The following is a 25,412-nucleotide window of genomic DNA, read 5'->3' on the forward strand; positions in this document are numbered from 1 at the left end:
TCTTTACTGCTCCAAACAGAACATTTGTCATGTCTTTTATAATTGTTGGCTTAGTGGCCCTCCCTCCACATCCTGTGCTCCTTCAAGGTGGGCCTGCATCCTGGTTGGCTTTGTGTCCACAGGACTCAGCATAGACCAGAAGACTTAGTCTTCATTTTGTGGACAAAGGAACAGAACCTAACCCTATTATTTAACTTTTGAAGAGGCAGATGAGGGGTGCAGTGACTAAGGCAACATCACTAATTAGTGACAGACAAGGCTGGGGAGGCTGAATTTTATACTTTGACATTCCAGAACTGTGGCTGGCACTAGCCATTACAAGGGAGGCATCCAAACTTGAGTCAAGCCAACTCTGTCCCTTTCTATCTATGCAACTTTGGCCAAGTGCCTCAGCTTTTCCATTCGCAAAAGTGGGGATGGTTGCACTTGTCTGATAGGGTTATTATGAGGAGCAAGATTTGCAAAGTGCTGAGAACAATTTCTGGCTCATAAAAACAAAGTCAAGTAAAGTGTGTATATTCTAGAGACACTTTAACTCTGGAGAAATACTCTGCTCTTATCAACATGTACAAATCATTAGGGGACTCTTGTTCTTTCTGTAAAACAAACTTTTTTTTTAAAAAAGATTTTATTTATTTATTTTTAGAGAGGGAATGGAGGGAGAAAGAGAGAGAGAAACATCAATGTGCGATTGCTGGGGGTCATGGCCTGCAACCCAGGCATGTACCCTGACTGGGAATCAAACCTGCGACACTTTGGTTCACAGCCCATGCTCAATCCACTGAGCTATTCCAGCCAGGGCTACAAACTTATTTTTTTCCCCTCCAAGTGTTGGAATCTTTTTCTCTCCTGGTTGGGATGGGCTATCTGTGAACAAAGTTTTCTGATCAGGATTTGGGTAATGGACCCCAAGGTCTGTGGGGCTCACTTCATGTTTTCTGGCTCCTATGCTTTGCTGCCCCCTTGTGGCCATAATGAGCACGGTGTGCCCCACCAGGGTAGGGGTTCACCCTAACTTCACAACAGCTAGTAGAACATCATACCTTCTTATAGAGGAAGTCCAAGAAACACCTTACGTTTCTTCTGCTGGAATACATTTCTCCTACATTTGCCTGGCAAATTCTTCCTGATCTCTCAAGATCCAGCTGAGGGGTTATCTGCCTGTTGAGACTTTCCTCCTCAGGCTGAGTTAGTTTGCATATCCTCTGTTCTCCAATAGCGTTTCTTTCACACCTTTGAAGTAGCTCTTATTATACTCTCCTGACATTTATTTTTGTGCCTGTTTCCTTGTTAGACTCTGGGCAGGGGCTGAGTCTGATTCATCCCTGCTTCTTTGAAGAGGTGCGAAATAGTTGCCGAGAAGTAGTGGAGGCGAGAGATGAAAGTGAGGATAGAACAAGGAGGTAAGGAGAAAGGGTGAGGATCACAATCATTTTACTGAGCACTTTCTCTGTGCCTGGACATTGTTCCAAGCACTTTACACTCATGTGATCCTTTCAGCAACCTGTCCCAATTTTACAACTGAGGCACAGCAAAATTTGTCAACATGGGTAGGTGGAAAATGTGGGATTTGAATCCACATAGTTAGGTTCCTGAGCACAGGCTTTAACCCATCATGCAATAGTGCTTCTCAAGTGCACAGCTTGAAGGAGAAATAAAGCTGCAATGAGAGGAACAGGATGAGAAAGATGAGGTTGAGGAGAAAAGGTAGAGGTGAGGAGAGATCCTGAGAAGGAGAGGGTGAAGGCAATGGTAAGAGAGGGTGAAGTTAGGAGAATTGAAGTTAGAGGGGATGGGGATGAAGGTGAGAAAGGGCCTGGAGCTAGGGATAGGAAGTTAGATAGGGATAAGGAGAAGGGGTGTCGATGAGGAAGGGGTGGAAGTGGAGGAAACATTGTGGGAGGTAGGAGGATGTGCGAGGTGGAGAAAGGAGGGAGCTGAGCGGAGCAGTTGTCTTAGGTTGTGTATCGTTTGTAAGGCTATCAAGCACGCTGATCTCTCGGTTCCCTCACCCTTTTATCTCTAACGCTTTTCTCCATTCCACCTTAGCAAGCCACTCCCAGACTCAGGCCCAGAGCCTTATCATCACCAGAAACTGTAGCACCAATGAAATAACTGAATCAAACATCCCACTCTCTGATATGATCTCCTTTCCCTGTGTTTGCTCAAGTCGGCTCACTGCAACTGTTCTACAAGCTCATTGAAGAACCATTAGCCCTTCCTGTCTTTTCATTTCTTTGTCCACCTTAGGTTCCAGCTTTACCACTAAATTCCTCTTTTGTAAGTGCCTTCAGCTCCCCTTTCCAGTCTGTCCTGTCCATCCTGCCTCCCTGAGTAAGCCCCACTTGCTGCGGAGCAGCTAAGGAGCACTGAAGGAAATTGCCCAGAGGACAGACTGCTGTCACTCTAAATTTTTTAGGTTCTCCCAAGCCAGAAATCTCAGCACTCAGCTTCCTCTTCCATCCTCAGCAAGTAGGAATTTATACCTTCAAGCCTCCTTTTCTGAGCCTCCTGCTCAGTCGTTTGCAATCACCTCTTCTTTCATGGTGAAATAGGAGTCAGCCCCAGCCTGCTGCAAACCTGTTTGTGTTCCTACCTGTGTCTACCGCCATCTCTTCTTTCTCGTTAGGAGAGGAAATGTCTTCTTCCTTTGGAAGGTGTTTTCTCCCGCTGGTGCTCTGGACCCATCCATCCGAGTGAGATGTGGTCTCAGCCCCTCTCTGCCCTCATCTCCCCCACTCAATCCAGTCTGCCAGGAAGGGCCTGCATCTAAGGACCTTTGCATACACTTCTTTCTGCTGGGAACCACATTTGCCAGACTGACTCCTACTTACCTTTTATTATATTTTTAAAAATATTTTATTTATTTATTTTTAGAGAGAGGGTAAGGGGGGAAAAAGAGAGAGAGAGAAACATCAATGTGTGGCTGCCTCTCGTGCACTGCCAACTAGGGACCTGGCCAACAACCCAGGCATGTGCGCTGACCAGGAATTGAACTGGTGACCCTTTGGTTTGCAGGCTGGCACTCAATCCATGAGATACCTGTTTATATGTTACTTGCTCAAAGAAGCCTTTCCTGATGCATTTAAATATCTGTCACAATCACCTTTTTACTTTTGCCACATAGCACTGTCCACAATTTAGAATTATATATTTCTTTGCGAGATTCTGTTTGTCCCCCTCACGAATCTGTAAGTCCCACAAGGTCAGAGGCCGTCTTCCTTCTTTATCCCGTAGCTCCCATAAGAAGCAAAGTGCCTGGCATGGAGTTGGTGTTATTAAGTATTTTTTGAGCAAATGAATGACTGTAGTGAAAAGGCAGGATGGAGCTGAGGGAGGAGGAAAGATGAAGATGGAAGTTGGCAGGTGAGGAGAGTAGATGGAGGGTGAGGGGTGAGGACGGTGACAAGGACAATGAGCAAAGGTGAGGCTAGGGATGGAGGGGAGAAGAGGTGGGGAAAGGACCAGGGGTCTTCACTGGGCCTGAGTAAGCCCCCCAGACCCTGAGTGAACTTCCCAGGAACTCTGTCTCTTGGCCACGCTGCTTGCGAGGTTTGAAGGCAGAGCCAGTGGGCGGAGCAAGACTTTATCTTGGGGTGCAGCCCTAACCTCAGATGGTGACAGAGCTGGAGCCAGCAGGGGTTTTGCAAACCGTCCCGATTGCAGCAGGCCGGCAGTCTCACTTGGGACGGGCGGGCGGGGCGGGGGCTTATCTCCCGAGGACAGCCCTAACCTCAGATGGTGACAAAGCGGGAGCTAGCAGGCGTTTTGCAAACCGTCCCGATTGCAGCAGGGCTGGATGGTCTGGCCAGGGGTGACAGTGCTAGGTGTGGGGGTAGCGGGTTTGGACAGCTTGGGGCTCACTTGGGGGGAAGCTTGGCTTCTGAGGCGTGGGGGATGGACCCAATCTGTGTATGGCTTGCCTCTACCTACCTCAGATCTCTGTTCTACAAGAGAAAGGGGAGGCTCTGCAGGTGGGTCTGTCCCTATTTAAGGAAGTCTTCCTTTTCCTGAGTCCTAGGATACTTCTGCTGCTCCCTGAAGTCAGAATTGGTGGCCAGTTGCAGACATTTTCCTCTGAAAATACACATCTCCCCATGGGTTAGCCTTGGGAAATTTTTTTTTACGTGCCATGGAAGTTTTTTTTCTGAGGCCAGGCCAGGCCTGCTTATAGGAGAAATTGACAGTGGCCAGCTAGGAGTCCTATCCAGGTGAACCATTCCCACTTTGGAGCAGCCCAGGCTGAGTCAGAGAAGAGAGAGAGGTCTGCCTGCTGGGGGCCGGTGAGGGTGCCGGGAAGTGACCGGCTGTGGAAGAGAAGGTGCACAGGCCCTTAGCCAGCCCTGGCTCTTGTTGCCTTGGCATCTCCTGTGCGGTCCCCTCCATGCCATATTCCCCTCACTGGCTTGGGGTAGGGTAGGAGGTGGAGGTGAAGAGGCGCCTTTCCACCCCCACAACCCCAACCGGGATCTTGCAACACTGGGATGGGGGCCCTGGGGGCCCAGGAGTGTGGCAATCTGTGGGGGTGGGGTGGGGAGGTGTGCACGGAGCAGGGGGAGAGGCTTTCACAAGCGGCCTCCACCATGACTGACCTTGGCATGCTCACCTTGGGCAGCTTCCCCCTCTCCACAGTATCTCCAAACAGCCTTCCTCCTGGGCCGCTTCCCTGGGGCCTGAGATCCTATCTCTCAGCTCAGAACTCTTATGCTGCTCCCCAGTTATGCTCATGGAGGAAAAGTGGGCCTGAGCTGTAAAATTCTAAACCAAAAGGAATGCCTGTGTGTGCTGTTTGCACCTTGACTTGCAGGTTTTCCCAAGTTACTGTGTCCCCAGGTCTCGGGCCTTTCCCCAGGCCGAGGTGGGGGTAACCAGCCTCCCTTCCTGGGGGCTCCTCCTTTGGGCTGTCGGCTTTAGCTCTGCCTTTGGTGGGAGCAGAGACAAGCCTGCTCTTTGTCCCACCCCAGCTTCTTAGGGACGGTCCTCACCAGCAGAGGGATAAGAGTGTCTGGAGGGAGGAAGGGAGGTCTTTTTCTTGCTTATCCCCTTTCTCCTTGTTTCCATTCCACCAGCCTCCCTAGGCTTCTTTCCTTTTTCCTGATCACCCTGACACGTTAGGGCCTTGGCATTCGTTCTCCCTTCTGTTCGCCCTTTTCCCCAACACGGCACATCTGCTTCTTTATTGAGATTTTTTAGGTTTCGATTTAAATGTTACTCCTCAAAGAGACCATATCTGGCTGCTCCAGCTAAAAATAGCCTTCCCACCTGCTTGTTTATTCAGCTTCCCCATTGGGCCTATTCAAATTGAGTAATTAATGAACGTAATGAAGGTGCTTTACAGAGGTGTGAACGGACAGGATTAAGGGGAGGCAGCATGAGGTGGTGCAGCAGGCTGGTAGCAGCAGGGGGGCCCTCACCTCCTCAGGCTGTTAGGGCAAGGAATTCTGTGAGAAGGAGCTGTGCAGGGTACTTGTGCTGTCAGGGAAGGGTTCGGGACCAGCACCTCACCTCACTCTCCTGTTCCACCTGGTGCATAGCAGGATGACCAAGAAGGGACAGAGAAGATGCTCAACACACTTGTGTGTTGTCTTTTTCTTTCTGCTCCTTCAACTAAGAGCTGCGTTTGTCTTAGTCACCACAGTGTTCTGGGCACCTTGCGAGGACCTGGCACAGGAAAGATGCTCAACAAACACTTGTCTGGTAAGTTACTTTGGCCCAAATCAGTTGGGGTCAGGGTAAAAGCCTTGTTCACATCTGGTTACCTGTTGTACCCACCCCTGCCCTGGATATGATCTGCTGCAGAGGATTAGGGTGTGCTCTCCACTCTGTGTCACACTGGGGCCCGTTGGGCCCTTCTCTCCTACAGGGGCTGTGGCTCTTCTCCAGTCCTGGTGCCAGCCACCTGCCCTGAGGAACCACTGGGGCAACAGGAGCTGGGAGGAGACATGTTTCAGAGCTGTGGGAAAGAAGCCTGGGGTTGATGCTGAAGCAACCCAGGTCCCATCACCCAGGACACTGAAGATAAGTCACAGGGCAGTGGTCTTGAATGAGGAGGAGGAAATCTGGAGGTTGAGTCACCCAGTGTGTTCTGTACAACCCCCCCTATGCAACCCATCCCCCTGGGCTGAAAGGAAGGTGCGGGATTCTTCCAGGCATCCACAGAAATTGGCACCTCCCCCTTCCAAATTGAGGTAGCTCCAGGAGTGGGGTTCAGATCTGGCTGCCCAAACCAGACCTGGGGCAGGGGATCCAGGGCACAGATGTAGGGCAGACAGTGCCCAAGAGACACTGAGGCAAAGGCAGGAGAGGGATGAGTCCTGGGAAAAGCAGGCATGGCACACAAGAATGCCCAAGATGTGGAAAGGCTCTGACACTGGGAATGTGGAGAGAGAGAGAGGGAGGGAGGAGAGAGAGGGAGGGAGGGAGAGAGAGAGAGAGAGAGAGACAGAGAGAGACAGAGAGAGAGAGAGAGAGAGAGAGGGAGAGAGGGAGAGAGGGAAAGAAAGGGGAAGTGAGGGTGAAGACCCCAGTTTCTCTGCCTTTCAGAAAACTGGTGGTCTAGGAGAAATTCTAGCCTGTATTGTGTCTCTCTTCCTGTCTCTGTTGGGCATTCCTGATCACTTGTGACGGAAATTCAGTTGCCCTGCCCTGTGCTGTGTGCCTCTGAGGGGAGGTGTGAGCTTCAAGTACACAGGCAGATGCCCTGTGCTGAGATAGCAAAGGGGCTGAGTGAGCTTCGGGAGAATGTCTCTTTCCCCCCAACTGCTTTATCTATAAAATGTGGCTCACACTATCTTGCTTCTCTGAGGGCAAAGCCCACCGGATGATCGGATGATCGCTTGAGGTCTTTCCCAGCGCCTCTTCTGATCTGTGATTTTATGGAGCTAATTTCTGTTCTGCCCCTAACCAATCTTGTAATTTTGAGTAAGTCCCTTCCCCTCTCTGAGGCCTCAATTTTCTCACCTGCAAAATGAGAAGTGTAGATGAGATCTCTGAGGTCCTTTCAGTTCTAGCAGAAAGGAATAATAACAGCTATTCACACCGGTCCTGTTGTAGGCCCTGTTATCTATGAACGGAACAGCACTGCTCCCATTTTGCAGATGAGGAAACTGCAGCACAGAGGGAAGTAACTGGCTGCTGGTCACACAGCGAGGAAGTGGCAGAGGGAGATTCAAACGGAGGTTCTCAAGCACTATACTATTGTGCTTCCTAGGTGAGAGTTCTGTGGAAGGGAAAATGCTCTAAACGGGCACTTTCACTGGTACAGGCAGCTGTCATCTTCCACGCTATCAATTTTCTCACATACAAGCAGGCCTCTTCCAACAGATTCCTCTCCCAAACACTCAAATGCTCATGCGTTGGGGCCCCAGAGGGTGAGGGCCAAGATGGGAGGGGGTAGGAGGGAGCCATGGGGACATGTCAATCTGGTGGACTGAAGTCAAGGATCTGGAGATAGGGGACTGAGTCCTGGATGAAGAGCTAATGGTCCACAAATATGGCAGAGTCATCTGGAATTTTCTTGGTCACCTGGGGCAGGAGCTCCCAGATGCCACTTCAAGGTGAGGGAGAGCAGGGCTGGGGTCAGCAGGCACTGGGTGGTGCTGGATCTCCCTCCAAGCCACAGAGCTCTGTTAGGACAGTAACCAGAGGCTGAGCCAGGTCCTGTATGGTGGCAGGAGGGTGCTTTCAGTGCCCAGAGGACAGAGTAGGGTCGGGGGTGAAGAACAGAGTGACAGATGCTGTCTGGCCAGGTGCTGTCTTGGGGGAGAGCTATGAGCAGCGTGTCTGCTGAATATTCAGGAAAATTCCCAAATATTCATTTGGGCATGGAATCAAGAGGTAGTCACATGCATTCCCAGGCCCTCACTACAGCTTGATTTGCTGTCTTTCCTTCTGCAGGGCCATGCCCCCCTGCCCACACATACATTCACACAGGCCCAGGCCCAGTCAGTGTACAGCCCCAGTACTGAGTCACAGTGCAGTTTTATTCAGCTGTAGAATCATAATGCTGAGGCCTGCCCTCCTCCCTTGCCACCCACTGCCATTTGTCCACACTCCATGTCTCAGGCTTGGCCTGTGAGGGGTTCTAGGACCCCAGCAGGGATCTCCAGGTGCCCACAGTCTACCAGCCGGACTCAGCTGCAGCCCCCCACGCCCTTGATGAGGTTGGCGGCCTCAGGGATCTGGCGGAAGAGGTTGCGAAGGGTGTCCAGCTCCTGGGTCAGCTGCTCCACACGGCTTCGGAGGCGCTCATTTTCTGCCATGTACTCCAGCACCTTCTGCTGTGTCTCCAGAATGCGCCTCTTGGCCTTGTCCCGACTCTTACGCACGGCAATGTTGTTCCGCTCCCGCCGCAGCCTGTACTCCAGGCTGTCTTTGTTCACCGCCTTCTTGCCCTTGTGCGAAGGGCCAGCGGGAGAGGATGCCTTGAGAAGGGGACTACAGGGAGCTGCAGCAGCAGCCAAAGGTGCCTGGTGGGGAAGGCACGGAGGGACAAGAGGTGAGGGCTGGCCAAGAAGCAGGGTGGCGGCAGGGTGAGAGTGCTGGCAGCCAGAGCACCCTTAGGCCTCAAAGGGATATGGGCTGCAGAGCCAGCTTCTGGTTCCCAGTCAGAACAGCCTTGGCCCTGCTAGATACCCAGGGTCCCTGTTCTGACTAAAACTTCCTTTCATGCTCCCACACTCTGAGGACGCTTTCGTTCAATCTATCTTGTTTCCAGTTCTATGATCAGCAGGCATTTCTTCTTCTAGAAGTAGGTTCCAGAGAAAAAGGAGGAGGTGGGCAGCAGAGAAGCTGGTGGAGGCCTGAGATCAAGGCAGTTCAGCTGGGCACAGAGACTGCAGGACACAGCGGGCTCCAGGGTGGGAGCGAACTCGCAGAGAAGGAAAGCAGGGTCATAGTTGGGTGGTGGGTGCAGAGGGCTTTGGGATGGGCCAATTTCACAAAGCAACGCCAAACACAGACCAATTAAGAATTTAAGCAGGAAGCTCAGAGTTTCCCCATCCATACCAGCCTCTCTCCAGCCCCAAGGAGAAACGATCTGCTCTTACCTTGAGGACACGCAGGGGCTGGCTGGGTGCTGCCAGGGCCGGGGGCAGGTGCATGGCTGTCTGCCCGCAGTGTGCCACTTGGTACTGCAGCGGGTTGTAGCTGCTACGGCTGGCCCCTCGGCTGCCCTCGGGCCCCCGAGGCTCCTCCTTCACAGCCACGGCCCTGGGGTCGTAGCTCCCTGGGCTGCTGTAGATTCCAGGCCCCAAGGCCTTCCTGTCTGGGCCGAAGGTATGTGGGGGGTAGGCAAAGGGCCGAGGGTCAGGTGGCAGGTAGTGAGGGAAGGCGGGGGTTCCAGGGCCCTTGAGGCCTCGGGCCTCCGGTGCTGGCTTCACAGCGAAGAGGTCAGAGAGGAGCTGCTCCTCCCCAGACTCGATGTAAGCAGAGAGGTCGATGGAGGCTTCATGCTCACACATGTCCCCCAGCTCCCCAGGCCCCGCTCGGGCCCCTGAGAACTCGAGTGCCTGCTGGCCAGCCCGGGGCTCACACTCATAGTAGGTCCCATGAGACATGGCTGGTCCGCCCCCTGGGCTCCCCGCCCCTGAGCCCTGCTCTAGGGGCACCCTTGGGATGTTTGGCCTGCCCTTTCTCGATCTCTCCCTGCCCTAGATTTGCCCTAGATCTGCCCTCTCAGTCTCTTCTGTCACCCACTCCTATGTGGCCTCTCTCCTCCCTCCTCTGCTGTTTCCTTTTCCTTCCTCTCTAGTCAATGCAGCTTTTCTCTTCCCTTTTTTCCCCCTCTCTCCTTGGGGTGACTCAGGGAGGGGCAGGGCGCACCCCAAGGGAGGGATACAGGCCTTAGAGAAATAGGGCCCCCAGCCTGTTCAGCGGTTGGGGCACTCTTTGGTTAGAGTTCAAGCCAGAGCTCTGAGCTGCCCAGGAGTTGATGCTTCTGGGAATGCCTTCCCAGTCCCTGTTGAGTCCAGGGGATTCCAGAGTCCTTGCTGAGGGCAACACCTCCCTCTGAGGGTCCTCTTCCCTCCAACTTCCAAAAAGTTCTGTGCAGAATGAGGTGCCAAGTCAGAATGAACGGAGAACACCCTCCTCGGTGCCGACCCCCAGCTTGGGCTGAGCTCCTCCCCTGACACACCTCTCTCTGTACCCCCCCCCCCAAGGGCTGGGCTCCACCCAACCCTGGGGGCAGTCAGTTCCTTTTGTAGCCCCACCTCCCAGGGCATTCTCCTGGTTCAGGCTAGGGGGTGTTTGAGGGGTTTAGGAAGTACTGATAGGTTCTGAGACCAAGTCATGCAGGGGGACTGTGTCGTGGCTCAGAGCTTGCTCAAGGCCTGTGCATTAGCCCAGATACTCACATTTCCCGTAGCCTTAGCAGCCTGGCACTGGCCCTGAGGGCCTGGACTTGGCTGAAGCTCCTGGTCAGGACTTGAGCCCTGTGCCCCAGGCCCAGGCAAGTTACTGCCCCAAGGACTGACTGTCACACTCTGGTGGCTCCAGAGCCTCTCTCTTCCAGCTGCCCTGTGCTACCAGAGTCTCAGGCTGCAACTCTGCCCTGCTCTGGTCCTGGGGCTCTGCCCCATTTCCTGTGCCCTGGCCACAGGGCTCAGGCGCTGGCTACAGCTCTGTTTGCTGTCTTTCCTTCTGCATGGCCATTCTCTGACCTCGATGCATGTCTCTTGGGTCCACTTCCTCTTGTGAGGCTTGAGAAGCCTTTGTCTTTTGTCATCACCTCTTCCTGGGGCTCTGTTTCAGGGTCTTCAGGAGAAGCTCAGGGCTTTCTCTCTGTACCTTTGGTCTCATGGGAGGCCTCCTCTCTGTTCCCTTTTCTTTGGGTACTCCCCACTCCCTTCTGTCAGAGTCACTGTTTGTGACCCTGCTTTTACCTTTTGAGTGAATTTCATCTGTAAAAGGGACTATAGGTTCAGTGAAGAAGGGCACAATAGAAATGTGTTACTGGCTCTTTTACTATAAGCAAATGATGGGGGGGGGGGGTGGGGGGGAGGAGGTCCCTGTGAGGAGTTTGAGGTTTTATAGGTCAGGCATACCAAGGGCCAGGCCACTGTGGGGCAAAGGCAGAGAGGATATGCAGTGACATTAAACACTACAATAAAGTAGGCAAATAGGGCTGCCTACAAGTCAGGCAAGTTACCCCTCTAGGGAGTATGCTCTTCCTCCCTCCTTCTCCACCTGCACAATACCCCAGGAGCTTCCTGTGCAGGTTTTGAGCCCTAAAAGCCCTGACCTAGCATGGGAAGATCTTCGTACATCCCAGAGATGGATTTCAGGAACCAGATGGGGAAATTTGTTCTGCCTTTTCCCTATTTCTAAAGACCCTGTGGCAATAGGTACCACAGCTGAGCTAATTCGGTTTGGCAGCAGTGCCTCTGCGGACCATTAGGTGGCAATATAGTTCCAAAATGCGGATTTGAGGGGCAGCTGGGGTCTGGAATCAGGTTGCCGACAGAGGGCAGCCTCTCACAGCCCTGGTGTGGGGCAGGGGGCAGGGGGCAGAGGGCGGTGGGGGGGGCAGGACACAGGCAGGGGGGCGGGTGGGCGTGGGGGGGGCGGGGGGGGCGGGGGGGATCCTCGGGGAAGGAGGAAGAGGGAACATGACTGGGAAGAGGACTTGAGGTGCAGTTAGAGGGAGGGTGCGCAGGCTGACAGGGCCTTGTCAGGAAGGCCTGGAGGAAAAGTTCTGTCCCTCCCCAACTTTGAAATACTAGTGATGATGGTGAAAGCCTGGCGTTTTCTGGTGTTTGAGACTTACACGAATTCATGTTGATAGTTTCCCTGTGAATTAAGTAGGAAGGTAAGCAAGACAGGTAGTATTTTTATCATTGCCTTATAAATGAGGAAAACAAAGCTGAGGGGCAGAGCCGCCCAAGGTCATCCAAGCATGCTGTGTAGGTCGTGAGGGAAAGGGCAATGGGACAGCTCTTGAAACCCCCCTGGCAAGTAAGGATAGAGAAATGGGGAGCGCTGTGACTCAGAGAGCCTTCTTTGCTCTCAATCCGCCACCCTGGGAGAGCAGGAAGGCATCAGCAGTGAGGGAACTGGCGCTAGGGAAAGCAGAAAGGTGTGCAAACAGCCGGGGGCAGGGAATGAGCGAATCTGCTGCTTGACTGTGGGGAGATAGTGATCTCTCGTCTCTCACCTTCCGGGTTGCAGGCTGACATTGCGGCCGTACTGGCATCGTGTTTCCTGGTAACCAGGGGGTTTGGCAGGGCGAGAGGTGCTCTGGGTGTTTGGGCAGGGGAGGAGGGCGTGCTGGGCAGGGAGGGTGGGGAGAGCATTGCCAGTCAAGGGCTGGGGGATTTTTGGGTACTGCATAACTGCTCAGGAGCAGAAAGAAGTCCTCCCTGGTCAGCAGGATAATCTTCTCCTTGCCCCTGCAGTTGCTACCTGTTTGTATTAACTGAAGCAATGCATGTGTATTATTTTATTGACTCTTAACCTGCATCAGCTCAAAGCCACCTCTTTCATCAAGCCTTTCCAACAGGGAGGCGATTGAGCGTGGTAGTGAGGTACGTGTCAGAGATAACTGGGCTCAACTCCTGCCTTTGTCACCAGCTTGATGACCTTGGACAAGCTACTTAATCTTGTAAAACAGCAGTAGTCATGCCTACTTGGTCAGGTTGTTTAATTAAACTTTGACTAAGATAATGTGCAGAAAGCAACATTCAATCTCGTTCTGTCCTTCCTCTGTCCACCCGCTGCAGTTTATCTGTGTCTCCTAAGCAGATGTACACTGTCTGCAGCCTCATCTGGTGCTTCAATTTGACAGGTGCTTTTCAAAACTCAGGGACCAGGCAATGCGTGGGCTCTGGGGAGCTGGCGGGTTCAGCCCTGGCCTGCAGCAGCTGGAGTCCAGCCGCATCGGGTCCCAGTCAGTGATGCCATGAGGGTCACACATCTGTGCCATCTGTGGTCTTGCCTCTGTCTGCTCAGAGACTACTGCTCCTTGAAGGAAGGGTCGGATACACCTTTTGGACCTCCTCAGCTGTAGCGATTGTATTGCCTGAATTAAAATTCAGGACAAGTGGGTGGACAAGTATGAATATTCTTATGGGGAAAATGAACAAAATATTTGAAGACTGTGCTGAGTTGGAAAATTCAGGAATAAGTTTACTATTCCACAGCACATAGAACAATTCTTGGACACAATGGTCACACAAAGATTTGTTGTGTGACTATATTAATAAATGAATGCTTAAGCAGCTGTGATTTCAGTGACCTCCAAAAGCCTCCCAAGTTCCCTAAGGTCTGAGCATCTGAGTTCCTAGCATTAAAGTGGCTGACAGGGTTAAGACAGGTGAACTGCCCAGGTTAAAAATAAATGCATGTTGCTCAGGAAAAGACTCACATTATCGCATTGGACCAGGTTGAAAGATCAGCAAGTATCATCTCACAGAGAGAGAGGGAGCCCCCAGGGACAAGTGTCTCCATGGAGCAAGAGGGGATAGGGGAGGGCTAGGCTTGCTGGAATGGGGTGACATGAAGGAAGACCTTGGGCCACCTAGGGAAAGGAAAAGTGTGTACTGGAAAAGAAGGGGTCCCAAAGAGTAGCTGTGAAGCTTGGAGAAGGGCCTCTTACACAAGACTGGCCTCTGCCCAGTTTTGCCCTCACTCTTTTGGAACAACCTTGGGCAGGGAGATACAGGAACACTCACGCCCCCCCCCCCCATTGCTAAATAGGTTAAATGACTTGTCCAAGGACACACAGCTGTTCAGTGGCTGATGTGGGACTTGGAGCCAAGTGTCTGTGCCCATGTGAATGGTGAGCCTCCAACCTCAGTCTACAAGAACACCAGCCACAAAGCTGGTGGACTGTTAGGGCCAGCCAGGACAGGGAATGGAGGCATCTTGCTTGCCTGTGTCTTCACAGTGGCCCAGGTGGTGGAGGGTGATGTTGTGACACCTTTCCACCCTACTTCCCCTCCTGCCCATGTCTGTCAGCAGTGCTGGCTCTGGAATGATGCTGTTCCAGGACAGGCAGTGGGAGGGATGCCCACAAAGAAGGGACTCCAAGCAAGGATAGAATCTAATCCCATTAACTTCCTTTAGTAGTTAACCCAAAGCATCAGGAGGTCCTTGTCCCTACCTTAACCACTTCTTCTTTTGTCCTAGTCCAACAGTTCTCCTGGTCTTCCACCTAGAAATCTTCCTCTTCCTTGGCTCTGTATTGCTAGGTGGACCCCATCTCATCTCTCAGTCTCTCCCATCAAGCTCGTTGGACTCAGTTGGGTGCTTTCCTAAGTCCCACTCTCCACCTCTCCACAGGGTCAGGCTGTCCCTTTCTCCCTCATTCAGCTCTCACTGTCCGGGCACCAGAAGCCTTTGCTGACCGAGACTTAGGGACTGCTTTTGCCTTTACCTTCCTCCATTCAGCTTGGTGCCTACATTCCCACATTGGGTAGTGATGAGGTTTTTCTTCCTAGCCTACTAGTCTGCAGGCTTTCAGCACAGTACACAGAGCAGAAACTTAATAACACTTCGTGACTTCACAGAAGAAATGAGAGCAAGTTTTTGGTTCAAAAGAAGTGGCTGTTTGAAAGGACTGCCATTGGCCCCTGGGACAGGCCTTTGGGAATGCCGTCTTGGAAGGAATCTGGCAAGCAGACCTCCTGACAAAGACAGAAAATGCCTGGAGACTCTTTCACACTTTTCCTGATAATGCTGAATTATCAACACTAACAACTCCATTTCCATTTTAAATTTTATTACATCAAAGAAAAAACTCCAAACCCTCCACAAAACCAACCAACCCACCCTCTGAAACCTAAACCAACTCAAAGACAGACAATTATTATCCAGGTATAACCAACTCCTTGCTCCCCCAAACAACCTTACATTAAAAAATCCAAAAGAAATAGAAATGCCAGCTTCAAAAATATTTCTCCAAAAAGTAAGGCATCCACTTAGAAAAAATACTTGAAGGAGGGAAGGTGGTTGGAGGAATGAGAAGAAGAAATAAGAGGATGGTCCCCTGACCCTCCAGGGGCCAGCCCCAGCCCACCTGGAGTCCCCTCAGAAGGAACCATAACTCAGCCCAAACCTGGCATCTCACCAATGCAGGGTCAGGCAGGCCGGGCAGGAAGCTGGGAGACTGGAGCAGGCCAGAGGGGCTCCCAGGTGTTCCAGTTTAAGCAGATGGTATGGGGAGTGGCACGAAAGGGGAGGCTCCTGTTTTGGATAAAAGGATCTAGTCCTTAGCACAGCAGGTGTGGCGGGAAGGCTCCAGGCCCAGGGCAAACACTGCCTCTTTCCTTTGGAGCACAGGGAAAGGACTCTGCCAGAGTCCTCATTCCATGGACAAGCTTCTCCAAGGGCCTCCAAAGTGGGCACCTGCCACCACTGCCTTCTCACGCCGCCCTGGAGGCTGTCCAAAGGCAGGACAGTGGTGGGACCTGAGAGGGGTTAGTAGAATTGGGGGAGGAGGGAGGAACTGGCCTTCTTCCTAAATGGCCCCTCTGAGCGATGGGAAAGCACCCTCTCTCTAGGGGAAAACTTTTCATACCAGGTCTGCCCTGAAGGTTAGAAATAAGGGAGTATTTTTAGGTCCAGTTCTTGGATGGGAGGTGACTTAAGGCAGATTTGGCTCAGGTTTCAGGCCTGAAGGGCTTGGGGAGCCTTCACACCCAGTCCTAGGTCCCAGGAGCCAAGGTCCAGAGAGGGGAGGAAAAGGGCACGATGGGGGCAGGGGCAGGCAGTGCTGGCTGAGTGGTATGTGCTGGGAGCATAGCTGCAAGGTGACAGGGTGACTGTTCCTCCCCAGGGGTGTGGGGAGGGAGGAGGAGCTGAGTTGCTTTGTCATTAGGAGAGGACTTTCTGGCTTCAGAAAGCTTTGGCACCCAGTTGGGGGTATGATGCAGGGGTCAGGGGCAAGGCTGGGTTTCTGCAATCTGAGCCTTTCCCAATCTGTTCCTCAGGACTGGCTGGGGGTCAGGTGAGGGGCAGTTCCCCCTATTTCCTTGGTCCTTAGCCAGTGGGGGATGGGGGATGGGATGTGGGTGGGGATGGTATCCAGAGGAACTTACTCTGGACAGGGAGCCCAGGCTGTGATGGATGGAGGCGTGGGGGGAGGAATGGGGGGGGGGGCAGAGGGAAGCGATACAGGTCTCTCCAGCTGACTTTTAATGGTGACAGATTTGCTTGAGTCTGTCCCTCCTCAGCCTACTCACTGTTGCTTGTTGCTGCCACTTCTCTCAGAGCTGAGGCCTTGGGTTCAGGAATGGGAAGGGAAAGCAGTCCTGAACCCTGAACTCAGGCTCCTGAGGAGGCAACAGGGTGAGGGCTGGGGAGAGAGGGCTCCGGAGGGCACTCCAGCAGCTCCACTGTCCTCTCACAGCAGCATGGGCAGCCCTGCCTTTGGGCACAGGTGCTGGGGGTGAAGGTCTGGTTCTTTGGGTACTAAAGTTAGTGTCTTTGTTTATAATTTCTCACCACTCATCCCCAGGTCCTGTCCCTGTTTGACAGAAGCAGAGGGGTGTGTGTTGGGGGGACCCAGGCAGGGCAGGAGGACAGAAAGCGGGTAAAAGAGGGAGGAGGCAACTGAGAAGAGATGGTGGTCCTCAGGGCCGGGCTGTTCCACTAGTCCTTGTCCTTGGAGGCGATGGGCTGCCACTGCTGCTCTGTGTCCTCATTTATCACCTCTGTCCCAGAGCTACCCCCGACATCGGGGTACACAACCACACACATCTTCTGGCTCACCAGGGTTAGCAACACTGTGGGAGGAGGTCACACAAAAACCAGGTCAGTGCCGAGTGGCCCACCATGCTCTTCCCTGCTCTCCTGTCCTGGGTTTTGCCTCTACAGAGCCATCATGTCTTCAGGAAATGTTCCCCTCCAGGAGATGCCCCTACCTGCCTCCTGTGTCTCGGGCAGCCTATTTGCCAGCTGCCCCTTGTTCATCAAGGCCCCAGTTTTCTACTGTCCTCACGCCCACTGACCACCAATTCCAGGGCCTCTGCCAGCCTCCACCAAGCCCAGGGCAGCTCCTGCAGGATAGCTATCAAGTTGCCTACTCCTGCAGGTCCAAAGTCTGTGTGGAAACATCAGCTGCTCTCTCCTCAGAGGTGCCTGGGGAGGCACCTGCCCTTTCCTGCCCCAGCTCCTTCACCAGAGCTCTGTGGCCCAGCCTAGCCCTCCTCATTCTGGTGGGCTTCTCCTGCTAGACTGCTGACCACTCCACCCCAGACCAGGAGGCCCTTAGGCACCCAGAGCCTTCAACAACTCACTGATGAAGTTATTGAAACACTTGGGCTTGTGTTGCCAGTAAACACCGAGGAAATAGACAGGTACTCCAGTCAGCATGATGGCTAGGCCGATGCCACACACCACGGGCTCCGACCACAGGCTGAAGACGAGCAGAAAGGCCCAGAACAGCAAGTAGATGATGGGGAACAGCAGGTTTATCTGTGGAGCAAAGGTGCTGTTAGCTGGGTAGACCCTACTGACCCAGGATTAGGGCACCCTCCCCTTTCTTCACCCTCAGGGAGTACCTCTGAGTGCAAAGGCTGAGCTTCACTCAGCTCTAAGGCTCCCACACCCTGAACCTTGGGCAAGTGCTGTGTCAACAAATGTTAGTAAACTTAGACCAGGGGACAAGAAGAGGACGGGGAACCTAAGGAGGGAATGATCCTCACTGCCTACCCCCTCCCTCCTGGGGAGGATCAAACAAAGCCTTGTCATCCATGCCACGTGCCTATGGCAGCCAAAACAGCCCATGGGGACTTGCTGGCACAGTGGTATATACTTGCTGTGGCCGTAGGGTGGAGGAGAGGTGGGGAAATGAGTGAGAGGCAAGCAGGAAACCACCTGAGTCAGTCAGGCTCCCTGCCCCTCACCCACTTCTAGGCAGAGCCCTCATCTGGGCACGAGGCAAATGGAGAATCCCTCTCACCAGGATCAGCCCCTACGTATTTCTTTCAAGCCATTTGAGAAGAAAAATCTGCCAACACCCAAGAAATCAGAAAAGTTGGCATAGTATAAGGCAGTCTAGGCCCTTGACTTTGTTCAGAAAGAAGCATCTCTTTCTGGGATTCATCCCTTCTTGCTAAACACTGGTGGGAGTTCCCAGCAGAGAGCTAGCCTCTAGATTCCACTCCTTGGCCCCTCTTGTCAGCGGGTATGCATGTGGTGGGGAGATGGGCTTCTTCTACTTCTCCACCTAGCAGGCTTTCCAACAGTGGTAGGAAAGTGAGGGGCAAACAGAGATTTGGAGGGCCCTTGATTTCTCAGCTGGAAGAATCTTCTAGAAGCATCTAGGGTCCCTCTGTTTCCAATATAGAATTGTTCAAATAACTTAGGGCCATACTCTATTCTTCTGAGCTGCAGGAAAATCTGGAGTACTCTTGCATATTTTGTTCTGAGTAATCCTGTAAAACCCATCACAAAGTTATTTCTTGTAACAACCAATAGGTTCACTGGGTACCCTGCTATGTATAGGGTCACAGCAGTTTCAAAAGGGAGGCTCACTCATGGATGGCTGGAGTGTACTGGGAAGCTTCAAAGAGGAGGAGGTACTTGAAGGTTATGTGGAAAATGGTTAGAATTTGGATACGCAGATGAAAGGAGGAAACTCATTCTGGGATAGAAGCACAGAACAAGTGGACCCAGCTATCTGGAGGGACAAGGAAGAGACTGGCCAGACAAGAGGATCCAGGAAAACGCTGGAGCGATAAGGGAGCCCTGAGCAATCAGCGGCAGTTTAAGACAGTTATAGGAAACAAAGAAATAATGTGATGAAAATATCATTTAATCTAATTTATCTTTCCAGCTGCAGTTTGCTCTGGTCCTATCCCCAGCAGAAGATGGGAATAATTGGCTGCCCCATTCCCACAGGGCCCTTGCTTCCCACAGGGTCTGTTACCATCATATGGGGGATGGGTAGGTCAGCAGCTGAGAACAAGGTGATTGAAAAATCTGCGCTGCAGCTGAAACCACTGGTGGGGGTGGGGGGACCCCACCGGGAGGTTTTCGCACCTTGATGGGGCGGGGGATGTCAGGCTTCTTCCAGCGAAGAACTATCTGTCCGGCAATTGTGACTCCATAGAAGAGGTAGTTGATGAAGCCCACATAGTTGATGAGTGTGTATATGTCGCTGGTGACCAGCATCAGCAGGGTGGAGACACACTGAGGGGGATGGGGGAAGCACATCGTCAGTGATCAGAAGGATATTTGGAGACTGGAGCTGTTTACAGGTCGGGGACTGTGCGCGTGCTTCAGGCAGGTGGCCATTTCATAAAGAATGTCTCAAAATGGAAACTGTTTAACCACTCCTAGAAACCCAGGCCATCATCAACACCTTTGTTGCCCGGAAGTTCTTTCCGATGGCGAGGGTGATAAAATATTTAATCACTGGTGTGGCATGGAGATTAACCAGTCAGAACAGATTTTGGCTGTAAATAACTAGACTGGCCACACTGGTGGCACCTGGCTCCATGTCCTCCCTGGTCTCATTTACGGTACATTTCTTTTTATCATTTTAGGGCAGATTGTTAACTGCAGACTAAGGCCTTATCTTGCCCTCATCCTCTTCCCCTGTCTGAGTCATTTGTTTTTCTTCCTTCCTTTTTTAAATATCATAAAGACTTATTTACTAGGTGCTGGACTCTATTTCCCACATTCTGCAAATATTAACTTGTTTAAGCCTCATAACATCCCTGTGATGTTTTCTTGATAGAATACACTTTCCAACTTCAAAATCATTTCAGTGGCTCTCTCGGAACAATGTTCTTCCCTTCTGCTAATACATGAAGGCCAATAGAAGGCTCAATTTTCCTGTGAGATCTCATGGTGAAAATAACTGAGAACATTTTAATGAACGCATGAGCCAGATTCTTACTGTATTTGCCTCGTAGTCATAGTGCTGCACCAATGGCTCAAAATGAAAAATGGCTTTGGCCGCTGGGAATGTTGTGTTTCTCCGATCACCTTTCACAACAAACAATCATGATGACCTTCTCCCTGTATCTGAACATTCTGAAATTCCCCCCAATGTTGTACAACGAATGTCCTTGACTTCCGAGGGCTCTCCTATCCTGCTATAACTGTGTCTCTGATAGACAAAGTAATTTTCAATGTTTTATTCAGGATCCAGAAGGAAAAAAAGGGGGGGTTCAATGGGACAATGCTTTGTTCCTTCTTTTTTGCTCTCTCTGAATGACTCTAGTCTGGGGTCATTTTACTCCCATTCCCCCTCCACCCCATCCCAAGTTTCCTCTTCTCCATTTTCAGTGTGCCAGTATTCCTTTATGATTTTTCTGATTTGGTGTACCCTTAACACTGAATTTGTTTTAGTGACATTTCCCACTGGCAGAAAATCCTGGGGTAAGAAGACCAATGGGAGGGGGAGGGGTGTGCGCTGCTGGGAGCAGAGGCCCAAAGGGCAACCCTGGGGGCAACAGGTGCAGAGCAGAGTCAAGAAAGGAGAAGTTTCTTTGTGAGGTTATAAAATCTTGAGGAAGTCAGGTCATTCTGATCCAGAAGATAGGAGAAAGAAAATGACCTGGCCTGAGAGCCTTAAGGTCTTTCAGGACTCAGTTTCTTGCCTTGCTCTTTCTCTTCATATTAGTGAAGCCTATGTACACCACTTGCCAAATTCTCTAAGTCCGGGAGCAGAAGAAGGGTTACAGGGGTGTCTGTGGGAAGGGTGAACTCCCAGCTCAGAGAAAGCAAGAGAGGGAGGGTGGTGTAGGACCGGCAGAAGGAGGGGCCCTTACTGTGAAGAGCAAGGCTGGGATGGGGGTGCAGCGCTTCACATGGATCATGGCCAACACGCTGGGAAGGTGGCCCTCCCTGGCTCCGGCAAAGAACAGCCTGGCAGGGAGAAAAGCAGGTCAGCCTGGGGTGGCCCCTGGACTACCCTCGAAGGCTCCCTCCCCAGCCCAGGCTCCCTCATCCATGCCCTGCTTCTGCCCACGCCGGGGCGTCAACCCCCAACCAGGTACCACTTTCTCGTGCATGCCTTCCAGCCCACTAGTCACAGGACCCACAATCACAAATGCTGATGCAGGCAAACCAGAAGCAGCTGGTGGGTACGTGGATGGACCCTGGGTGTGTGGAAACCCTGAGTGTGGCCTGGGAGGCTTGGGGTTACTGATGATTGTGCTGTCACTCTGTGGCTCTCTCTTAATGCCGGGAGTGCTGCTGTGGGAGCAGCCTCTCTCCTTTGTCTAAGGCCTTAATTCCATTTAAAAAAGTGCCTTCCATATCCTCAGGGGATACAAGGAGACTGAACTGTACAAGGAAAGCCTTAAAAGCATTCATATCCTACTCAGAAAGTAGTTGTCTCTGGGGTTGGGGAAGGCATGGTTGAGCAGAGACACTTGAGTACTTGTGGGATACGTGCAGAGGTCCTCTGTCTAGTTGTGGATCATATGCCTGTCTACAATTGCTGAAACTCATCAATCTGAACACTTATGGTCTGTGTATTTTATTGTATGCAAATTGTACCTAAAAATTTTATATCTTTAAGCTATTTATTCTATTTCCAAAAAGCCATCAAAAGAAATGAATAATTAGTGAAATGTGCATATATAAAGATATTTCAATAATAAAAAACAAAATAAAGATATTTTGATATTTCATAATAATGAAATATCCTAAATGTCTAAAAGTAGGAGATTGATAACATAAATTATGGTATACCCATAAAATGGAATATTATACGGTCTAAATAATGTTCTAGAAAAAAACTGATTACATGAGAATATGTTCACAGTATATGGTAAATGAAAAGAGCAAGATAGAAAACCAATGATTCCATACACTTAAGTTCCATACACTTAAGTAAAGTTCCATTCACTTAAAAATTGTTTCCCTAGCTGGGTGGCTCAGTTGGTTGGAGTGTCATCCTGTATACAAAAAAGCTGCAGTTTCAATCCTTTATTGTGTTGCATACAATAAAGGCAACTGATCAATGTTCTTCTCTCTCCCTTCCTCTTTCTCTACAATCAATGAACGTATCCTTGGGTGAGGATTAAAAAAAATTATTCATGGGGCATGTAAAAACACATATTAAAATAGCAGCTAATTATTTCTGGGTAGTGGGATTATGAGTAATTTAAATTTTTTCCTTTAGATGTTATAGAAAAAACTTGAAAATTCTAAAAGACAAAAAATTGCAATCAGAATAAATTTTTTAAATTTTAAAACAAACTTTTTATTTTTGAGATTATTATATATTCACATGTAGTTGTAAGAAATAATACAGAGCAGTGCTATGTATTCTTTACCCAGTTTCTCTGTTGGTAGCATAACTGCGAAACTATAGTACAATATTATGACCAGGATGTTGATGTTTAAGAGTGAATTTCAAAAAAAATTTTGTTCTTTTTCTTGTATATTTTTAATGACATTTTTTCTTTCTTAAAAAGATTTTATTTATTTATTGTTAGAGGAAGGGAGAGAGAGAGAGGGAGAGAAACATCAATGTGTGGTTACCTTTTAACTGCCCCCCTACTGGGGGCCTGGCCTGCAACCCAGGCATGTGCCCTGACTGGGAATCGAACCAGTGACCCTTTGGTTCACAGGCCAGCACTCAATCCATTGAGCCACACCAGCCAGGACTGAGTGATTTTTTTAAAAAAGAAATTATAACATAAAAAGCAGGCCTTCTTCCCCTTTCTTCTCCTGAGAGAAAAAATTACTACAAGCTGTTAGGAGTCATTTACATATCAATGTGAATTATACCACTTCTTTTTTCTAGAATTTTGTAGGAAAAGGATCACCCCAGGGGTGAGAAGCAGGGGATGGTGTGATGGAGACAGAAAGGCACAGAACTGGCACACTGGGTGTTCTGAAGAGAACTGTCATTTACTTCGTAATTTGTATATGGGGGAGAGTGAAGCTAAAAGCAGTACCTCATCAAAAGTGTGGGGGTCAATTATGGTCCCAAGTAGCCAAATGCATCACCATCAGTTGCCATCACCAAATCCCTAGGCTAGTGTCATTAGTTTCAAGCAGCCACATGGCACTGGCCCTCTACAGTGCGGCCTCATGCACCCTGCTGAGACCCAAGTGTCCTGTGGGCCTCATCATGCACATAGCCAGGGTCCCGCATTCACATCCCTCCTCCACAGGCAGCCGGGACCAAGTGGAGTTGTCCAGGTCCAACAGCATTTGTAAGTGTCAAGTTCACAAGAGACAATCCTTGCCCAGCTGGCTGACAACAGAGGAGACAACGACAGTAAGCATGACACACACCCACACACACTCCTACTCCTCAGGAAGAATCATCTTCTCCATACCCCCAAAACACAAAACACAAAAGTGTAAGAGAAAGAGAGAGGAAGGCAAGGAAGAGAAAGTAAGAAAGAAAAGAACTAGAAGATGAGCAGAGGAGGCCTGGTGGGTGAGCTGCACCTCTGAATCAGAGGCTGAGTACACCAGGCTGCATTTCCTGCATGCACACACTGCTATACCACATGCATGCAGACCACTACTTGGCCTGCCTGAGGGACAAACCCCACTCTACAGTGACTATAGCCAGTCACTCTCCTCCAATAGATCCCAGACAGCCTCATGGGTCATTGCTCTTCCACTGCTCACCCACGGCTGGGGCCTCCAGATGGCCACTGCTCCTGTGTAACATGCACACGAGGTTGCTGTGGATGTGTCATAGGGTCCCGGAGAACAGGGGACACCCACACTCCCTCTTTCCTGCCCTGGGTCCTGAAAACATGGCACTCCTTTGCTATTTTATGGGAACTCTCCCCTGATGTGATGGGTGGCTTTACAAGTAGTTGAATTCAGGGACATACTCCTTTGCTGTATTTTTTCAGTAGGACTGTGCCCTGAGCACTGAGGGGCTTTCTAAGAACCCTGGGAAGACCTCTAGAACCACACTGATGGAAATCATCCATCATCTGCTGTTCTTACAGCCCATTCTGGAGACAGCAAGAAGGGGTACCAAGGAGATAGGTCCTGGATGTGTGGAAACAGGAGATGGGGACTCCAGGGCTCCCTTGAGCTTCTGGCTTCCCTGAGAGGGATGAGGGTTGTGGCTTTAGACAAATGCTTTCCTTTTGCATTTGTCTCAATGCTCTTCCCCAGCTCTCTCATGTCACATGAGTGAGTCCACCTGGGTCTCAGGGATGGTCACACGAAGACCTCCCATAGCTGCCTGTCTATGGAGCAGAGAGGAGCCAGCACCCGCAGGGCACCCAGAGATGATCCTGTCCCACCTGTAGTCTGGTCCCAAAACTGTCCTGGGAGGCCAGCCCAGAGGCACAGGTCCCTCCTGATCCCATTCAGAGTGGGATTCCTTTCTAGCCAGCACAGCCCATTTCTAGGAGAGTGGAAAAGGAGCTCTGGAGTTGCAGCTGAGACAGTCCTGCTGCCAGCCACAGCCCCTGACCTGGGACTGCATCAGGCAGCCCGGGCCTCCTCAGCCTCCTGCTCAAACTGAAACAAGGTGGGATGGGGCTTTTTACCACTTCACGTGAAGGCACACACATCATAGGTAACCACGTGAGCAGCATTACACCTCTCTGCATCTACACTGATACACGCAGCCCTCACGTGAGCAATCACCCCCTTCAAGGCCACTGTCCAGGTGTCCACACAGACCCTGCTGACGGAGACAAGCCCCCACATATACACAGAGCTATATACACAGCAGAGTGGCCCCTGGCCCTGAAAGGACCCAGACAGCACTCACCGGGAGGAGGTGAAGAGAGACCCATTGACTCCTCCAAATGTGGACAGGGCAACAGAAATGGGCATGATCCAGGCCATGACCCCTAGGAGCTTCTCTCCGAAAGTCTGTGAGAGAAAACAAGGGGTAAGTGAAAAGGAGAGGCTACAACCCTGCACCTGTGCATCACTGCTAGGAATGCTCCCTCCCAGGCCCACCCTTCCTTGGTCTCTGGCTCAACTCCTGAGAGGAGGTGTGGTGTGTGTCTACGCTCTGGCTCCCATCTCACACCAACACCTCCAACAGCTAACTGAGGGAGGAAGTGTGTGGTGTTGATACTAATACTGCTAATAATGAACTAACATTTGTTATCCTTGATTTACAGATGAAGAAACTGAGGCACAGAGCAATTCAGTGGATGGCCTAAGATCACACACCCAGGAAGTGGCAGGGCCAGGACTGAAGACCAGCCACGTTGAGCCTAGGCCTCGATACACGATACACTAGTGAGTCAGGCAGGTTGGGGCTCCAATCTCAGCTCAGTATTCAGGAGCTGTAAGACCTTGAGCAAGCTTCTTAATTTTTGAGCCTCAGAATTAGAGATGAATCGTAATTCATAGAGTGAGAATTTCTAAATTCATAGAAACAAATGCTATTGGGGGAAAATGATAAGAGACTATTATGTAGGCTGAGAAGGAAAAGGTGGTGACACTATAGTGTTCGTGTATAAAATGTCAGGGAACCAGCCTTTCTATATTCTCTGGGTCAAGTA

General features: G+C 50.9%; 2 protein-coding genes across 5 annotated transcripts in view; both read right to left on the reverse strand.

Annotated features, from left to right (window-relative positions):
• Window positions 1–7,963: 7,963 nt before the first annotated feature.
• CEBPE (CCAAT enhancer binding protein epsilon) lies at window positions 7,964–10,035 on the reverse strand. The gene is made up of 2 exons (XM_045841225.1): window positions 9,048–10,035; window positions 7,964–8,468 (listed from the first exon to the last, which is right to left on the reverse strand). Exons 1-2 carry the CDS (start codon window positions 9,555–9,557, stop codon window positions 8,133–8,135), a joined length of 846 nt encoding a protein of 281 aa, XP_045697181.1. The 5' UTR covers window positions 9,558–10,035; the 3' UTR covers window positions 7,964–8,132.
• A 4,667-nt stretch (window positions 10,036–14,702) lies between these two features.
• The window catches only part of SLC7A8 (solute carrier family 7 member 8), a 46,088-nt gene continuing 35,378 nt past the window's right edge, over window positions 14,703–25,412 (reverse strand). For all 4 annotated transcript variants that reach the window (XM_045841173.1, XM_045841172.1, XM_045841174.1 and 1 more), the window contains 5 exons: window positions 24,665–24,768; window positions 20,724–20,820; window positions 18,985–19,134; window positions 17,238–17,415; window positions 14,703–16,724 (listed from right to left, as the gene is read on the reverse strand). In XM_045841173.1, the coding sequence (XP_045697129.1) occupies window positions 16,591–16,724; window positions 17,238–17,415; window positions 18,985–19,134; window positions 20,724–20,820; window positions 24,665–24,768 (663 nt within the window). In that variant the 3' untranslated portion in view covers window positions 14,703–16,590. The remainder of the gene's footprint in view (window positions 16,725–17,237; window positions 17,416–18,984; window positions 19,135–20,723; window positions 20,821–24,664; window positions 24,769–25,412) is intronic.

Source organism: Phyllostomus hastatus, unplaced genomic scaffold (genome assembly GCF_019186645.2).
Source record: "Phyllostomus hastatus isolate PE091 unplaced genomic scaffold, TTU_PhHast_1.1 phas_contig_348, whole genome shotgun sequence".
In the NCBI taxonomy this organism is placed as follows: Eukaryota; Metazoa; Chordata; class Mammalia; order Chiroptera; family Phyllostomidae; genus Phyllostomus; species Phyllostomus hastatus.

Bases quoted from the DNA above. Each gene is read 5' to 3' on its own strand.
- CEBPE (XM_045841225.1), bottom strand. From the start codon at position 9,557: ATGTCTCATGGGACCTACTATGAGTGTGAGCCCCGGGCTGGCCAGCAG. The intron at 8,469-9,047 runs GTAAGAGCAGAT...CTTCCCCACCAG, and splicing joins AGCCCCTGCGTGTCCTCAAG to GCACCTTTGGCTGCTGCTGC.